Source organism: Oncorhynchus clarkii, chromosome 27 (assembly GCF_045791955.1).
Source record: "Oncorhynchus clarkii lewisi isolate Uvic-CL-2024 chromosome 27, UVic_Ocla_1.0, whole genome shotgun sequence".
Classification (NCBI taxonomy): domain Eukaryota; kingdom Metazoa; phylum Chordata; class Actinopteri; order Salmoniformes; family Salmonidae; genus Oncorhynchus; species Oncorhynchus clarkii.
In genome coordinates this window covers 3,718,323-3,734,675 of record NC_092173.1, presented here as the reverse complement: position 1 = coordinate 3,734,675, position 16,353 = coordinate 3,718,323, and the positions used below count along the sequence as shown (strand labels likewise).

Below are 16,353 nucleotides of genomic sequence, written 5' to 3'. Positions count from 1 at the left end.
GACAGATGTGTCTGATACTTGAACTCTGTGAAGCATTTATTTGGCCTACAATCTGAGGTGCAGCTAACTAATGAACTTATCCTCTGCAGCAGAGGTAACTCTGGGTCTTTCTTTCCTGTGGCGGTCCTCATGAGAGCCAGTTTCATCATAGCGCTTGATGATTTTTGTGACTGCATTTGAAGAAACTTTAAAAGTTCTTGACATTTTCCGGATAGACTGACCTTCATGTCTTAACCTTTTGCGTTTAGGGGGTAGTATTTTCGTTTTTGGCTAAAAAACGAACCCATTTGAAACTGCCTATTTCTCAGCCCCAGAAACTAGAATATGCATATAATTGTCATATTAGGATAGAAAACACTAAAGTTTCCAAAACTGTAAAAATATTGTCTGTGAGTATAACAGAACTGATATTGCAGGTGAAAACCTGAGGAAAATCCAATCAGGAAGTGCCTCTTATTTTGAAACCTCTCTGTTCCTATGCATGCCTATCCTCCATTTAAAGGGATATCAACCAGGTTCCTTTTTCTATGGCTTCCCTAAGGTGTCAACAGTCTTTAGACATAGTTTCAGATTGCGTAAGTGGATAGGTGGGGGCTCTCAGAGTGAGTTTTGTGCTACAGAGTAAAGCAGCCATTGTTTCTCCCGGTGTATTTGAAAAACCTACACACCCGTTTGATATATTATCGAATATATATTTTAAAAAGGATTGATTATAAAAAACGTTTGACATGTTTCTGTGGACATTATGGATATTATTTGGAATATATGTCTGCGTTGTCGTGGCCGCTCTTTCCTGTGGATTTCTGAACATAACGACAAACAAATGGAGGTATTTTGGGTATAAAAATACTCTTTATGGAACAAAAGGAACATTTGTCGTTTAACTGGTGAGTGAAAACATCCGAAGATCAAAGGTAAACAATTAATTTGATTGCTTTTCTGATTTTTGCTTAGTGTACATAATGTTATGTTATGCTATCGATAAACTTACAAACGCTTGGATTGCTTTCGCTGTAAAGCATAATTTCCAAATCTGAGACGACAGGTGGATTAACAAAAGGCTAAGCTGTGTTTTGCAATATTGCACTTGTGATTTCATGAATATGAATATTTTTTAGTAATATTATTTAACAATGCTATTCAGCGGTTGCTGACGAAAATGATCCCGCTAAAGGGATGGGTAGGGTCAAGAAGTAAATGTAATGATAGACTTGTTTCTCTTTGCTTATTTGAGCTGTTCTTGCCATATAGGGCTATGTTCTGTATACCACCCCTACCATGTCACAACACAAGTGAACTTCTAAGGCACACCTGTTAATTGAAATGCATTCCGGGTGACTACCTCATGAAGCTAGTTGAGAGAATGGCAAGAGTGTGCAAAGCTGTCATCAAGGCAAAGGTTGGCTACTTTGAAGAATCTAAAATATATTTTGATTTGTTTAATTAATACTTTTTTTTAGTTACTACATGATTCTATATGCGTTATTTCATAGTTGAGGTCTTCACTATTATTCTACAATGTAGAAAATCTCTGGAATGAGTGGGTGTGTCCAAACTTTTGACTGCTACTGTAATTATGCACTATAGTTGTATTTGTATTTTTTTCCACGCCAGGTGAGTTCAACCAATGATGTCATCGTTTGATTGAGCCTGCCGTCTGATCTAAAAATGTATGGAGTCATTGTTTTGTGGCAATTATTGTGGCCTTTGTGTTTCACCGATCACGCTAGCAGCGAGTTGATATGGTTGTCCTTGTTCAATAAAGCCGTTGCACTTTCTCAACAACCTATCTGCCAGGACACTGCAGGTTATCAAGGTTGACACATTTTCTCTGGCTTTGTAAATCCTACAGCTGACGGGAGCCATACTTCCTTGTCCAACTGTGTCCCCACCCTCGAAGGCATCCTGAAATTGCTATGAATTCTGGATATTGTGGTTTGCTTACAACCAGGAAAATGTAGATGGCTCATTTCTACCTGTGAGATGCAGAAACGCTTGTATTTGTGTGAGGAAATTATTGATTTTTACGGCACATTATATGTTAACATATTCATGGCCATTTACAGTGAAAGAGCAGAGGTGAAATTTCCCTTTAAGTGTATTTTGCACATCAAGTCTAATGCACTTCCTCAACTGATGCGCATGGGGGGTGGGTTGGAGTAGGGGGGGCTCATGACAGCATCTGTGCCGCCGGAGTGTGTGGAAATGTATTGTTTCCTAATGTTCTGCTTTGGTGAGTTAATCTTCAAGACCACAGGAATTCTAGGCTCTGGTCGGTCATTAAATCACAGTGCAGCCACTGATAGTCTCCGCTCTGCTCCACACTACCCCTTGAGACCGCATTCAATTTGGGCATACTCACCAAGATGCAGGGAAAGAGAGCCGGGCAAAATAAATCATGTCTAATCGGCCTCTGCAGAGAAGCAGACCCTGCTCCCTCACACAAACACCTTCCCATATGCCATTGTCGTAAAAGTGTAATAGGACCTAGTGGAAGCCTAGATAGAGGAAAAAAACTAGGAGGCTGGTTGTGTGGTAAAGGGTCAATCAGCAGTTGAAACAATAAGAGTGTCATCCCCACCCCTGTTTCGGTAAATGCTGAGGGATAGGGTTTGAGAAATGTACCCACTCATGTTTTGAGGCTATATAGTGTTTGTTTACATTTACTTTGTTTATAACATTGGAGTAAAACAAGCTTATATTTTGGGTTGATGGAGTACAACAGTTGAACTAAGCTCATGAGGCATTTATAAGTTATATTCTTCAAGAATCAACGTGTACATATCATTAATTTAAAAATCCAAAAATGTATGTAGCAACTGCAGATTGCCCATTTAACTTATATAGGCCTGAAGCATGAAACACACAGAATCTTTCTGCCGATAGACATCATAGTGGGAGGCCGTTTCTTCTCTTGCTAGAAAAAAAAGCTGTGTGCCGACCCGGTAGTGACGAACCTACCGATTCTTCATGTAGAATCGCAATGCTCGTCAGTTGCCAACAACTTGACTTGAGCAAATCAAAGATCACGGACCCCCAAGTGGGGGAGCCAACAAAAAAATACAGAAATTCTCTGTACATCCACAGATGAGCCTGTCACACTTCATATGCAATGTAGGCTATGGGATGGTATCTAAGCTAAGTGCACAGATGCAATGCACAGAGCACCAATATTTCCTCTAACTGTAACTAGTATTGACATAATTAAACCACAATGGACTAGCTAATGGACTAGCTTTCCATAAAACAGCTGCCTGTGTTAGTGCAGTGTCCTTAGCTAGCTAGTTAGCTAACTTTAGCTAGCTAGCTAATCACTTGGCTATGATCTGGCACTGGCATTCACTGGTTAGTGAATTATATATCTTTGTCATCTTGCTAGGAAGTCATCTAGCTAGTATCAACAAGGGCTTTCTACAAAATAGCAACATTAGCTCAGATAGCTTGGAATCTAGACCATAAGCAACACGCACAGATATGCATTGCCAATCAATGCTACTGCTACCTTCTGGTTTGGAGTATTTTAACAAGGCTGAGTGGCTGACAACTTCCAAGGTCTTTGCTGTGTGAACACAAATAAGATTGCCTGCCGGCACCGTTCAGAGGTGGTCAGTACTGTCACCAGGAAAACATTTGACAAACCTACCGGTGTGTCTGAGCTTTAACTGGCAAGACTGATTCCCTGGTCTTAGTTTGTTTCTGATTTGCAGTATTTTGAACATCCAAGTCAGGAAATGAGTCTTCCACTGAAGTAAGAAATGCAACACTATCTGTCCTTGCAGCTCTCAGTTAAAACAAGAAAGTTCCTAAACCCTTCGGGTAAAAACAGAGCTGACAGTCCTAAGTGGCAAAAACAACAATTACTTGCAGAGTCATAAGGGAGTATAATGCCTTGAATGGGCCTATTTTTTCTTGGTCTCTGAAACCACAGCACAGACATGTGAAGACTTGACACATTGGCAACGCTGCCTTCCACCGTGTCCTTCTCTCCATTGTTGCGATCCTGTCTTCTGTGAAGTGAAAGTAATGTTGGGCCCTGCAGCACTTCTTTGCAAATAAGAGATTGCAATGTGTCCGCTAGCATCAGCATCACAAAGCGAGATGCGCGGTGGTGGTCCCCCCCCCACCCCTTAGCCTGGGCTCCTACCCCGCCCCCTTTCCACCACCAACCCTGGGGCATCGCCTAGATTTATCTGAATCTCCCAGTATATCTCTCTCTCGCTATGCTGGCCCAACAACCCCCAACCACTCACTGCTGAGAAAATACTAGGCTACATAATTACAGAAAATACTGGGAGCAGATGGTATTCTATTTTATCCACTCCTTACTTTAATTTGTTCCACTTACTTGTTAATGGATAAAGCGTTTTTTGTTGTTGTTGTTGCAGTGTGGTAGGCTCTAGGCAGCATGTATTTTTTCTACAGTCTAAATATTAGCTCCACTAACCTAACTCTAGGTAAGAAAGTGATCTAACAGAAGGGATGGGCAACCAACCAGGGCTGGGATTAAAATCCTGGGCTCTGACTTGAAGAGAATGACTCACCGCCGTCTGACAAAACATATTTCCATCAGGCGGCTTTTGAGTTACCAGCTACGTCTTCAGACTGTCAAAGAGAGGGCCGGCACTAACACCTGCATACTGCTTTCAATATTCCCTCTAAGCTGCGTGTAGTCGCGCAGCTCCCCTCGGATTGCCATGCAGAAGAAATATGAGCCTGCACAGAGAAGCACTAGATTGAACTTTACTCAACTATCTAGAGATTTCCCTTTCAGTTAACACAAATCAATATTTCACACTACTATTGGAATTGTGATTGAATGAACACAATATTAGCCACTTTCAAAACTATGCAAGACATAGTATGCAAAACTAACTTTGCAAAATATTATTTCTACCAGCATGTCAAATGTGCAACCAGAGAAAAAAACAATTGTAATATATTTTAAACTCTGCACAGACCTGTGCGTCATTAACCAAGCAGAGCTGCAATAGGCCTATATGCAAATAGCCATATATGGATCTGTGCCATTTGTTTAGGCTACAGTATGACCGGTCGCGAGTAAAAGAAAGGGGGATACCTAGTCAGTTGTACAACTGAATGAATCTTCCGCATTTAACCTGAATGATAGAACATGTTAAAATGTTATGGGATGCATTTTCTCCATTGTTTTTGATGGTAGGCCACTCTGGTAAGCCAGAGTGCCAAACTGCAACATAAAGCGGGTACAGCCTCACTGTTCACAGTAAATGAGAACTACAAGTTTGTGCTCAGCAGACATGACATTTTTTGAGGAAACATTGATTGCATTTATAGGTGTGGCCCGCCTAGCCTGTCATTCTTCAACATTACAGTAATCTTTTATAATGTACTTGTTCGCTCTAGAGCTGCTGGGGCTGGTGATAGGGACTGGGAGCTTGCTGTGGTAGGGGAGCTGATGTGTGCCTGTCAAAGTGGCAGCAAGGTGTTAGGCAAGCCCTCCACAGCTCCTCATTTACACCCCAGTGAGAGACTGAATCGATCTACGATGAGTCTCCAAGGCAATTAAACCCACAGGAAAATCAGGTGCCCAACCCAACGTTGGGGAAGGGTAGTGAGAGAGCAGACTGGATTATTATGATTTTTTATTAAAACTCAAGAAACAGTAGAATCACTACGAGGTTTAGCGGCACCCTGAGAACCTATACAGAGGAAGGGGAATAGGAAACTACAACTAAAATAACAACGTAGGAGTTGAGAGTGAACGGATGGGACCGCTGTGTCGGCCATGTTGCGTCACCGGCCATCGCCATAACATTCCATCAGGAGAGTGAAAGGTCACATGAGGAGGCATCTCTAGTAAGAGGGCACCCACCAAACTGTATGTCCAGTAATTCCATCTGACTCAACACCTATTCCAGGCATAATAAGGGTATCCAGTCATAATATCTAGGCTACCTTGCTAAAGCGTTGCATAGCTTAGAACAGACCTTGATTTACATGAAATCGGTTGCTCAACAAGGTTTTCTGTTTCAGATGTTCTGGCCTGTAGTGTTTAAGTGTGTGCTAATAGTAGTGACGAAAATAATAATCTATACAGTTATATACCGTGATGTTATTTTAGACAATATTATATCGATACTTTGACTTCAAGACAAAAGCATTTTTTTCTAGGTAGCGTTACCTACTGCTAGTCGGCTGTACCTGCGACAAAACGCTGGTATTTTTCTTCATAAAGCTTGTTCGTCTTCTTTAAAAAAAATAGTTAGCCAACATGTTTCCAGCACTTATTTCCATGACTGATCAAAACTCATTATAATGTCTCTCGTCTCTCTGCAGGAGACTTATAAGTGAGCAAAATGTTTGGAAAATCGAATCACAGTATCGAGTTGCAATACATATAGAATCGCAATAGATATATATATATCGAATCAGCACCAAAGTATCGTCATAATTAGAGGTGGACCGATTATGATTTTTCAATGCCGATACCGATTATTGGAGGACCAGAAAAGCAGATACCGATTAAATCGGCCTATTTTTTTTATTTTATTTGTAATAATGACAATTACAACAATACTGAATGAACACATTTTAACTTCATATAATACATTAATGAAATTAATTTAGCCTCAAGTAAATAATGAAACATGTTCAATTTGGTTTAAATAATGCAGAAACATAGTGTTGGAGAAGAAAGTAAAAGTGCAATATGTGCTATGTAAGAAAGCTAACGTTTAAGTTCCTTGCTCAGAACATGAGCACATATGAAAGCTGGTGGTTCCTTTTAACATGAGTCTTCAATATTCCCAGGTAAGAAGTTTTAGGTTGTAGTTATTATAGGAATTATAGGACTATTTCTCTCTCTACCATTTGTATTTCATATACCTTTGACTATTGGATGTTCTTATAGGCACTTTAGTATTGCCAGTATAACAGCATAGCTTCCGTCCCTCTCCTTGCTCCTCCCTGGGCTCGAACCAGCAACACAACGACAATTAGCGCGCGCTAACTAGCCAGCCATTTCACTTCGGTTACACGAGCCTCATCTCGGGAGTTGATAGGCTTGAAGTCATAAACAGCGCAATGCTTGACACACAACGAAGAGCTGCTGGCAAAACGCACTAAAGTTCTGTTTGAATGAATGTTTACGCGCCTGCTTCTGCCTACCACCGCTCAGTCAGATACTTAGATACTTGCATGCTCAGTCAGATTAGGACACGGACACGTTAGATAATATCTAGTAATATCATCAACCATGTGTAGTTAACTAGTGATGGATGATGATGAATTGTTTTTTAAAAGATACATTTAATGCTAGCTAGCAACTTACCTTGGCTTACTGCATTCGCGTAACAGGCAGTCAGTCTCCTTGTGGAGTGCAACGAGAGAGAGGCAGGTCATTATTGCGTTAAACTAGTTAACTGTAAGGTTGCAAGATTGGATCACACGAGCTGACCAGGTGAAAAAAAAAAAATCGGTCTTTCTGCACCTGAAAGAGGCAGGTAACCCACCGTTTCTAGGCCGTCATTGAAAATAAGAATGTGTTCTTAACTGACTTGCCCTAGTTAAATAAAGGTATAAAAAAATATTTAAAAAAATACAGATTTCCGATTGTTATGAAAACTTGAAATTGGCCCTAATTAATGTGCCATTCCGATTAATCGGTCGACCTCTAGTCATAATATCAGATCGTGAGGTCCCTGGCAATTCCAAGCTCTAGCTAATAGTACCAGTGAAATATTGATTCAATATTGACATTTCCCCCTGCATGGAGCTGGAGTCGTCACAGCTCATCACGAGACCTCCCTTTTCACTTTGACCCCTGCATGCTCAGTTCACACCTGCTAAAAGAGCTTACTTACTCTGTATAAACACGGACCAGTGGAGTGCACCACAGGCTGGGAGTAATGTACACATTCATGTTTTGCTGTCATCTAGTAGGCTAAACTTAGTCAGACCCCAACTCACAGGGTCTCCGATTGTGTGTCCTAGGCTTTCAACAGCCAGGTAGAACAGACCACTCCAGCCTCCCTTACACTGACAGACAAGCAGACCTATGGGAGAGGGCCGGGAGGTAGTGTGATCCCACTAGGCCTTGAATTTCCCAGCCATGGCTGTCGATGCCCCCTTGTGTGGCTGTAATGGCCCCTAAAAAGTGGCCCTTGTGCCCTTAAGTTAAATATATAATAATTATTCTCCCGGCTGCCAATAGCCGTGCTTCGAAGCACCTCACATGGGTCTCTCATAGGGATATGCAGCTAGCTCTCCTTTAAAAACAACAAATCGATACGCATCTAGATACATGGACTCCGATATGATACATTTTAGTTTGAAACGATTCTGTGCGATTCGGGGAACTAATTGATGTGATTAAATAAGATTCAATGCAAAAAAAAAACATTTTGCATGAACACATTCATTTTCCAATTAAAAATGAATATCTGCTGCTGATGGGAACTCAGGAGCTGGGCCCCTCTGAGCTGGATCTGTCTGAGAGCACTTCACTGAGCTGAGTGGCTCTTTGTTAGTGTATGTGTGTCTGTTAGGGCTGGGCTATATATCCAATTATATCCAATGTATGTTTTTGTGTGATATTCAAAGTGTCTTTATTGCAAGAATCAAGGATATTTCTTCTATTTTTAATGAGCGTTTATGTCCGCTTTTTCTCATGTCTTTTTAATCTCGTCTCCTTCGCTTCTTCTGTGCTGTGTGCACCTCCCATTTAAGCCAGGGATCTGTATATAATGACGAGATTCTCATGTCTCCACCCAAACAATGGGAGTCATTGTCCAAAAGGCAGGCGACAAGGTTAGGTCCAAAATAAGCCAATAGAAACACACTGGGCTTATTTTGGACTGATTTTGGGAAGTGTAACTTCTTGCCTCGCCCTTTTCCTCTCTGTTTATACACACACACCAAGCCCCTCCCCTACCACTAACAACAAAGATGAGAGCTCACTTCTTCCTCTCTGACAACTCACCATTTGCATTTGAGTTTAGGTCCAACAGTATCCGTCATATGGACACCGAAACACAATATTACAGTAAAATAATGTCTCAGAGGTGAAGTTACCCTTTTTATGTTTAAAGTATCAATTAATATGGGGAAATTCATGCTTACTTTGGTACCACGTAACGCTAGCATCATTTTAGCCAAAGGCTGTAATACTAGCTGTTTGGTCTGTGATTTATAAAATGTGCAATAAGCATAAAATACAATTATATAAGGAATTGGCAACTCCTCATTCTGAGAAATAAGGTAGGCCACTTGACTTCAACATCTGAACAAAGTGGACAGGCTAGCATGCTGTTCAAACAGCTGGAGATGGACAGAAGGGTGTGTTCCTAGCAACTCAACTGTTCTGCCTTGTTAGCTAGCAAATAGATCCAAGTTGGCAAAACTTGAAATATAAAGAGTATCTGGCTACTCACTAGTACGTGGGCTTGTGCTTGAGAGAAGTTTTATGAGAGCTATGTTAATTAAGCAATAAGGTCCGATGAGGTGTGGCATATGGCCAATATACCCCGGCTATGAGCTGTTTTTAATGCAAAACGCAACGCGGAGTTCCTGGATACAGCCCCTAGCTGTGGTATACTGGCCATATACCACAAAAGAGGTGCCTTATTGCTATTATAAGCTGGTTACCAACATAGAGCAGTAAAGTCAAATGCTTTGTCATACCCGTGGTATATGGTCTGAACATTTGTTGTGTAACTGGGAGTCTCGTGAGTGAAAACATCCGAAGATCAAAGGTAAACGGTTAATTTGATTGCTTTTCTGATTTTCGTGACCAAGCTTCCTGCTGCTAGCTGGACATTATATCGATAAACTTACACAAACGCTTGGATTGCTTTCGCTGTAAAGCATAATTTCAAAATCTGAGACGACAGGTAGATTAACAAAAGGCTAAGCTTAGCTTAGTTTAAGATTATTTGACTGTGGCGCTATGCTATTCAGCGGTTGCTGATGACAATTATCCCGCTACCGGGATGGGTAGCGTCAACAAGTTAATTAAAACCTCTTGGAACAACCCATCCCGGATCCGGGAGAATTGTCATCAACTACACTAATTAGCATAGCGCAACGGTCAAAAATATTACTCGAAAATATTCATATTCATGAAATCACAAGTGAAATATAGTGAAACACAGCTTAGCCTTTTGTTAATCACCATGTCACCTCAGATTTTGAAATTATGCTTTACAGCCAAAGCAAGACAAGCGTTTGTGTAAGTTTATCGATAGCCTAGCATAGCATTATGTCCAGCTAGCAGCAGGAAGCTTGGTCACGAAAATCAGAAAAGCAATCAAATTAACTTACCTTTGATGATCTTCGGATGTTTTCACTGACGAGACTCGGTGTTTGCTAGTTTGCACAGCTTGACAGTGCTACTGTATCTTTTTTGACACGCAAAGACCCAAACGGAGTTCCATAGTATGTATGTTGTGAAGCTAATAGCAGTGACGCTATTACTGTGTAACTCCGGTAGGGAAACATCTGAAAAATAGCGCACATGATAGTGTGTACCGGTGCTCGACCAGTCGGCGAAAGCCAACATCTCCCACAACAGAGAACGGTTGATTGTCAAGGGCAATGGATTCCATTATCTTGGCTTTAATGGCTTTCGCCTTTTAGTTGTCACGCTGAAATGTTGTTATTCTTTCAAATAACTGCTCGACTTGTTGACTGCTCGATCCACACAGCAGACATAGCGGGCTAGTTTAGAATGCTGTGTTGCACGTATAGCGTAAAATTTTACGTGGCATCATTACGTTATATGGGTATGCACAAGAGCTTTGACATAAGTTTTGCAAATCGGCGTTAAACTAGACATCGGCCGAAACATGTTGCCATATTTAGCTAATATCGTCCGATTCCGATATGTTCACCGATATATCTTGCATCCCTCGTGAAAACATGTTACTTTCGATGTTCCCGAACAAATTTCACTTGGTTTCCCAAATTAAAAACACTGGGATGCTGCAGGAACAGGGTAGGGGAGCCCATGGCATATGGAGTTTGGCCAGAATATCATTGGTCATGCAGCGAGAGTGCATGCTCCTCACACAGTGGTTTATGCATGGAATGAAATAACTGGAGTAGCCTACCTGGCATGATTGAAAAGCAAACACACGGAAAAGCGGCATCTATCTTTTTCCCCCCTGCCCATTTGATAACGAGACATTCTAAATCGAAACTCATTTTTCAAAAGTATGTGGACAGCCCTTCAAATTTGTGGATTCGTCTATTTCAGCCACACCCGTTGCTGACAGGTGTATAAAATCAAGCACACAGCCATGCAATCTCCATAGACAAACACTGGCAGTAGAACGGCCTTACTGAAGAGCTCAGTGACTTTCAACGTGGCACCATCATAGGATGCCACCTTTCCAACAAGTCAGTTTGTCAAATTTCTGCCACGTTAGAGCTTCATCGGTAAACTGTAAGTGCTATTATTGTGAAGTGGAAATGTCTAGGAGCAACAACGGCTCAGCCGCAAAGTGGTAGGCCACACAAGCTCACAAAACGGGCCAACCGAGTGCTGTAGCGCGTAAAAATTGTCTGTCCTCTGGAGCAGTGCAAACGTGTTCTCTGGAGTGATGAATCACGCTTCACCATCTGGCAGTCCAACAGACAAATCTGGTTAAGCGGGTGCAAGGAGATCGCTACCTGACCAAATGCATAGTACCAACTGTAAAGTCTGGTGGAGGAGGAATAATGGTCTGGGGCTGTTTTAGATTTTTCGGGCTGGGCCCTTTAATTCCAGTGAAGGGAAATCTTAACGTTACAGCATACAATGACATTCTAAATTATTCTGTGCTTCCAACTTTGTGGCAACAGCTTAGGGAAGGCCCTTCCCTATTTCAGCATGACAATGCCCCCGTGCACAAAGCGAGGTCCATACAGAAATGTTTTGTCAAGATTAGTGTGGAAAAACTTGACTGGCCAACACAGAGCCTTGACCTCAATCCCATCGAACACCTTTGGGATGAACTGCGAGCCAGGCCTGATCGCCCAACAGAAATGTTCCAACAATTAGGGAAAGCCTTCCCAGAAGAGTGGAGGCTGTTATGGCAGGAAACGGGGGACCAACTCCATATTAATGGTCATGATTTTGGAATGAGATGTTCGACAAGCAGATGTCCACATACTTTTGGTCATTTAGTGTAGGTTTTGATTTGTAAGACATTCTGACGGTTTGTATCACTTACAACTGAAGTTGCCAAATAACTCTAAATCTAGTGTATAGGACCTGTTTCAAATGATCACTTTTATACTCAACATAGCCACTTCATATGTGCACTCCCTCCGAAATTGGAAAAATATCCTTTACTTTTTATTCAGCTAAGTTCAATGATATTCTTCTTACTATAAAATCATAAAACAATGGCAAGGGACTTATAACCATATATTGTGTGCTAAATGAACAAGCCTACAGCCTATGGGATGGTATATAGCCAGATAACATACAGTAAGCCAAGTAACTCATTCTGTTCTTCTGAAATAGATTTTCTTCATATCATGTTTCTTTAGACCTGCCTAAAATAAATAATGCATTTATTGTGATGTATATTAAATGGATTTTTATACTTTAAATTTTTTTTAGATGTTCCAAAAGGCACGCATCAGCGGCTTATATTCGTGGAGGCCTGGGGATGCTAAAAGTGTTTATGTTAATTAAAGATCAATTACTGTGACAATTACTCAATTGCATGACAATAACCAGCTGACAAAATGTATGGCCGCCACAGCCCTAGCTCTTATTTCTTAAATAACAAGAAATTGGTTTCAACACTAAGCCCTAGTTGTTAGTAAGTCAAATTAAAATGTAGCCTAATTTCAGCACCTATGCGCTGTCCATCTCTGATTGATTGTGCCGCGGCTGCCGCTTCAATGTAATGCAAGTTGTATAAGTTACTCGAATCTGGCTTATTGTGAGGGCAACATCTCTGATAAATAGCTTAACCATGGGCAACAAAACATAGTGTTTATTCAAATCAATTATAGCAGCAGCAAGCTATCAAAGTTTACCTCCAGTACTCATCTTCGTGCTCTCAAACGGAACAGGACATCAGTAATCCACGTGCACAGACGTTGCGTTCCTTCTATGCGCATTGTTATGCTTCTTCAGTTGCTATGATGGTTTCCTTACTAGGCCTGCACATGTGCAAACCTGCCCAGCAAGTATAGCCTGATTCTGGCCTAATTGTCCAAATCGTACTGCCACAGAGGTGCGGCCAGGTGTATGTACTAAACCGATTACTAGGTCACTACAATTTGGCCTGACTGAATCGTTAAATGTGAGGTTCTCCGATAGTTAGAGCCCGTAGAAAGCAAAATTGTCTAGTGTATTGTTGCCTTTAGACAAGCCAAAGCATAAACAAAATGCAGCTCACAGAGAGGAGAGAAGAGTGCTGCACTGCACAAATGTAGTTGCATAGGTATAATTATTTTTACTAGGCTATAGGCCTAGTTTGACCAAGTAGCATCCCATTCATTCAAAACACCCCATAAGACTACTCATGTTGGAAACGTAATTTCTCTATTTTGGATAAGATGAATGAAACAGCTTCCAGTACAGGCTACAGGGTTAGCCTACACACGGAATATCTGGTCTGTTAATTTCCTTCTTTGCAGGAAAGTGGATTTCAGGTGCTGAGGACACAATTGCACCATTCCTTCATTTGGCTGTCAGGCCTCATCAGCTCTACTACTGCCATGATTGTGGCTGAAGCTCTTGGAACAGATCAAATTCCATTTTCACTCTTGGTGGTGCAAAAACAACCTGCTCAAGACCTCTTTCTAAATTAAAATGGTTGTTTGTGCCAAAATCATGGTAAATGGTCAGAGGTCTGCCCCTACCAAAAAGGGCCATTTCAGTGGTGTGACAAATTGGAGAATTGAGTAGAGTGCTGGGTTGAGAAAATAGATTGCGGGTTATTGTGCTACTTAAAAACAACACTGCAATGAAAAATAAAGCCCCACATAGGCCTGCCTTTTGGTTTGTCGTTTTGAAATGGGGTAACATTACTTGCCTGGGTTGTTGGAATACATATTGAGTAACATTCAGTACTAATAGACATTTAATACAAATGACTTACATACAGCTTAGGCTATACCATATGGGATATAGAAAAAATCTATAGCTGACTCCAGAAACTGTAACAATTGGCCATAACATAACATGAGAAGAATTGCCACTTGCATGCAGCCGGTAGAAAATTCCCATAGTGGCCATAACAATCCTTGCAGGCTTTCACAAGACTTGAGATCAAACATAACATGTCTGATAAAGCAAAGGTGCATAAGTACAGGAGCCAAGAGGCACGCAGCCTTTAATGACATTGTGAAGTGTGTTTACATAATGCCTGGAAAAGGTTGTACTTACCTATCAGTGATACTGGACTGTGTGTCGCTCATTGGGCTTCCGTTTCTAGATTTGCTGGGATTTATATCCAATTTTCATTTTCCAAAGTATGATAAGACAGACTCTTTGAATACCCCTCCCCTAACATCCGTCTATGTTGAAGAGATGATTGAAAAAGGTGATGACATCAACAAAAAAAATCAACCACATTGAGATCCAAATAACAATGTCATGAAAACACCTTAAATTGTCGGTGATAGACTGCCAGTGAAAAATAAATGTCTGGGTATGTCCTAATACTGAATTCAATACCTCAATGTAAGAGTTTTGCAATCATGTGCAGTGAAATGGTACGTATTCAGTGAAGCCACTGACGATAATGCTATTTTCGCTACTGTAGCAATTTCTTGAGATAAATCAGGACCTCTAATAAGCCCTAGTCTTACGTCGTGCAGTTCTCCACTTTATCGCACCACACACCAGGGTCGGGGATGATGTTCCTATTGACAATGATGCGTTGTTCCCTTGGAAAATATTGATACAGGCTAGACTGTTTCCGCCCTATAGAAAATACAACCAGTTTACCTGGGCCTGGTGCAGTAACAGCCGGCGTATCTTAAAAAATAAATAAAAATGAAGATGTTGAAAATCGAGTCAGTCCCATTTGGTGTTCCCAGCCTCCAGGTTTGCCTTTATCCGTAGACGAGCAGCCAGCCCCTCGTGACCATGAGAATTTCTAAAAACCGACAAGTCTGAGTTGAAACCCGTGTTGGGAATTAACTAGATAACCATTAGTAATTATTGCATCAAAATAACAAACTACGTAATATTCCTAGCTTGATCATCTAGCTATAGCAAATGCATTGTTTTCTCCCCCAGCTAGCTATTGCACTATTTAGCTTGCTAGCCAATGTGCCCCTCTAAATTTGTTGGGAGCTTCAATTCAGATAGCTTGAACGCTAGCTAGCGGTTAGTTAACTCCGGGGAGTGGAAAATCCAACGGCTTTTCCTCCAGTAGACTCGAAACGTGTCCAATAATATACGTTTTCCATAAAAGTTAAGAGTGATAGTTGGCTACGAAACAAAGTAAATCATTGAAATTCAGCCGAATGAATACATCAGCTAACTACTGTACCTTGCTGCCGAGTCTCGGCCAACGATGGCTAGCTAGCTATCTACTGTACCAACGAAAACGGGATCACTTTCAGTAACTAGAAAACTTCGCTTCGTATGCTCCGACAATTCTGAATGTCATTCCCCAAAAAATAATTCACAAAAACAAGCGTAGCAAAAATTATAAAACGTGTCCCGGCGAATATATATGAAGTCCTCACGACTTAAGGAACCGTTTCAAATGTTTCTTGTAGATCTCCTTCGGGTTGCAAACATCCACAGAACTTAACGGAGCGCAGTTTTCGTTGACTCCATGTTTCCAGAATTCAGACAATTTGAGTTGTTTCTCTGCAGAATTCCCTTGGACGTCTATGCGAACAAGGATAGCTAGCTAACAAAATAATTATCTCATTTACAAAAATTAAACACTGAGCCGGTTATCACTTTAGAATAATGTGATTATTAGAATGTGTTTCCAGATGTGTTATTGAGGAGAAAAATACACGACTTTCTACAATTTCACTAAATATCAGGATAACTACGCCCTGGCCAACAGCTCCCAATTTGCGTCTGTCTACTTCCGCCGAAAAAAAAAACATGCCAGACTATCATAAATAATAACAATAATAATAGTAATACATTTGCCTTTTTCATTATAGTGTCTAATTGGATGCCATTGGCAGATGGGATTCAAAGAAAAACCTTGCCAGACTTTCATAAATAATAATAACAATAATAATACATTCGCCTTTTTCATTATAGTGTCTGACGGGATGTTCTTGGCAGATAGGATTACAAATATATTTTACTGTAGACGAAATCTATTTTGAACTTAAAATGTAGATACATTTTCTGTGAAACCTAAAATTATCATTGTTATTATTGGCCTAATG

At 40.8% G+C, this 16,353-nt stretch overlaps 1 protein-coding gene across 5 annotated transcripts in view; it reads right to left on the bottom strand.

The window, feature by feature from the left end:
- Positions 1-14,751, bottom strand: part of LOC139385677 (Rho guanine nucleotide exchange factor (GEF) 12a) — a 62,496-nt gene extending 47,745 nt beyond the window's left edge. For all 5 annotated transcript variants that reach the window (XM_071130940.1, XM_071130942.1, XM_071130943.1 and 2 more), the window contains exon 1: positions 14,369-14,751. In XM_071130940.1, the coding sequence (XP_070987041.1) occupies positions 14,369-14,400 (32 nt within the window). In that variant the 5' untranslated portion in view covers positions 14,401-14,751. The remainder of the gene's footprint in view (positions 1-14,368) is intronic.
- Between the last annotated feature and the right edge of the window lie 1,602 nt (positions 14,752-16,353).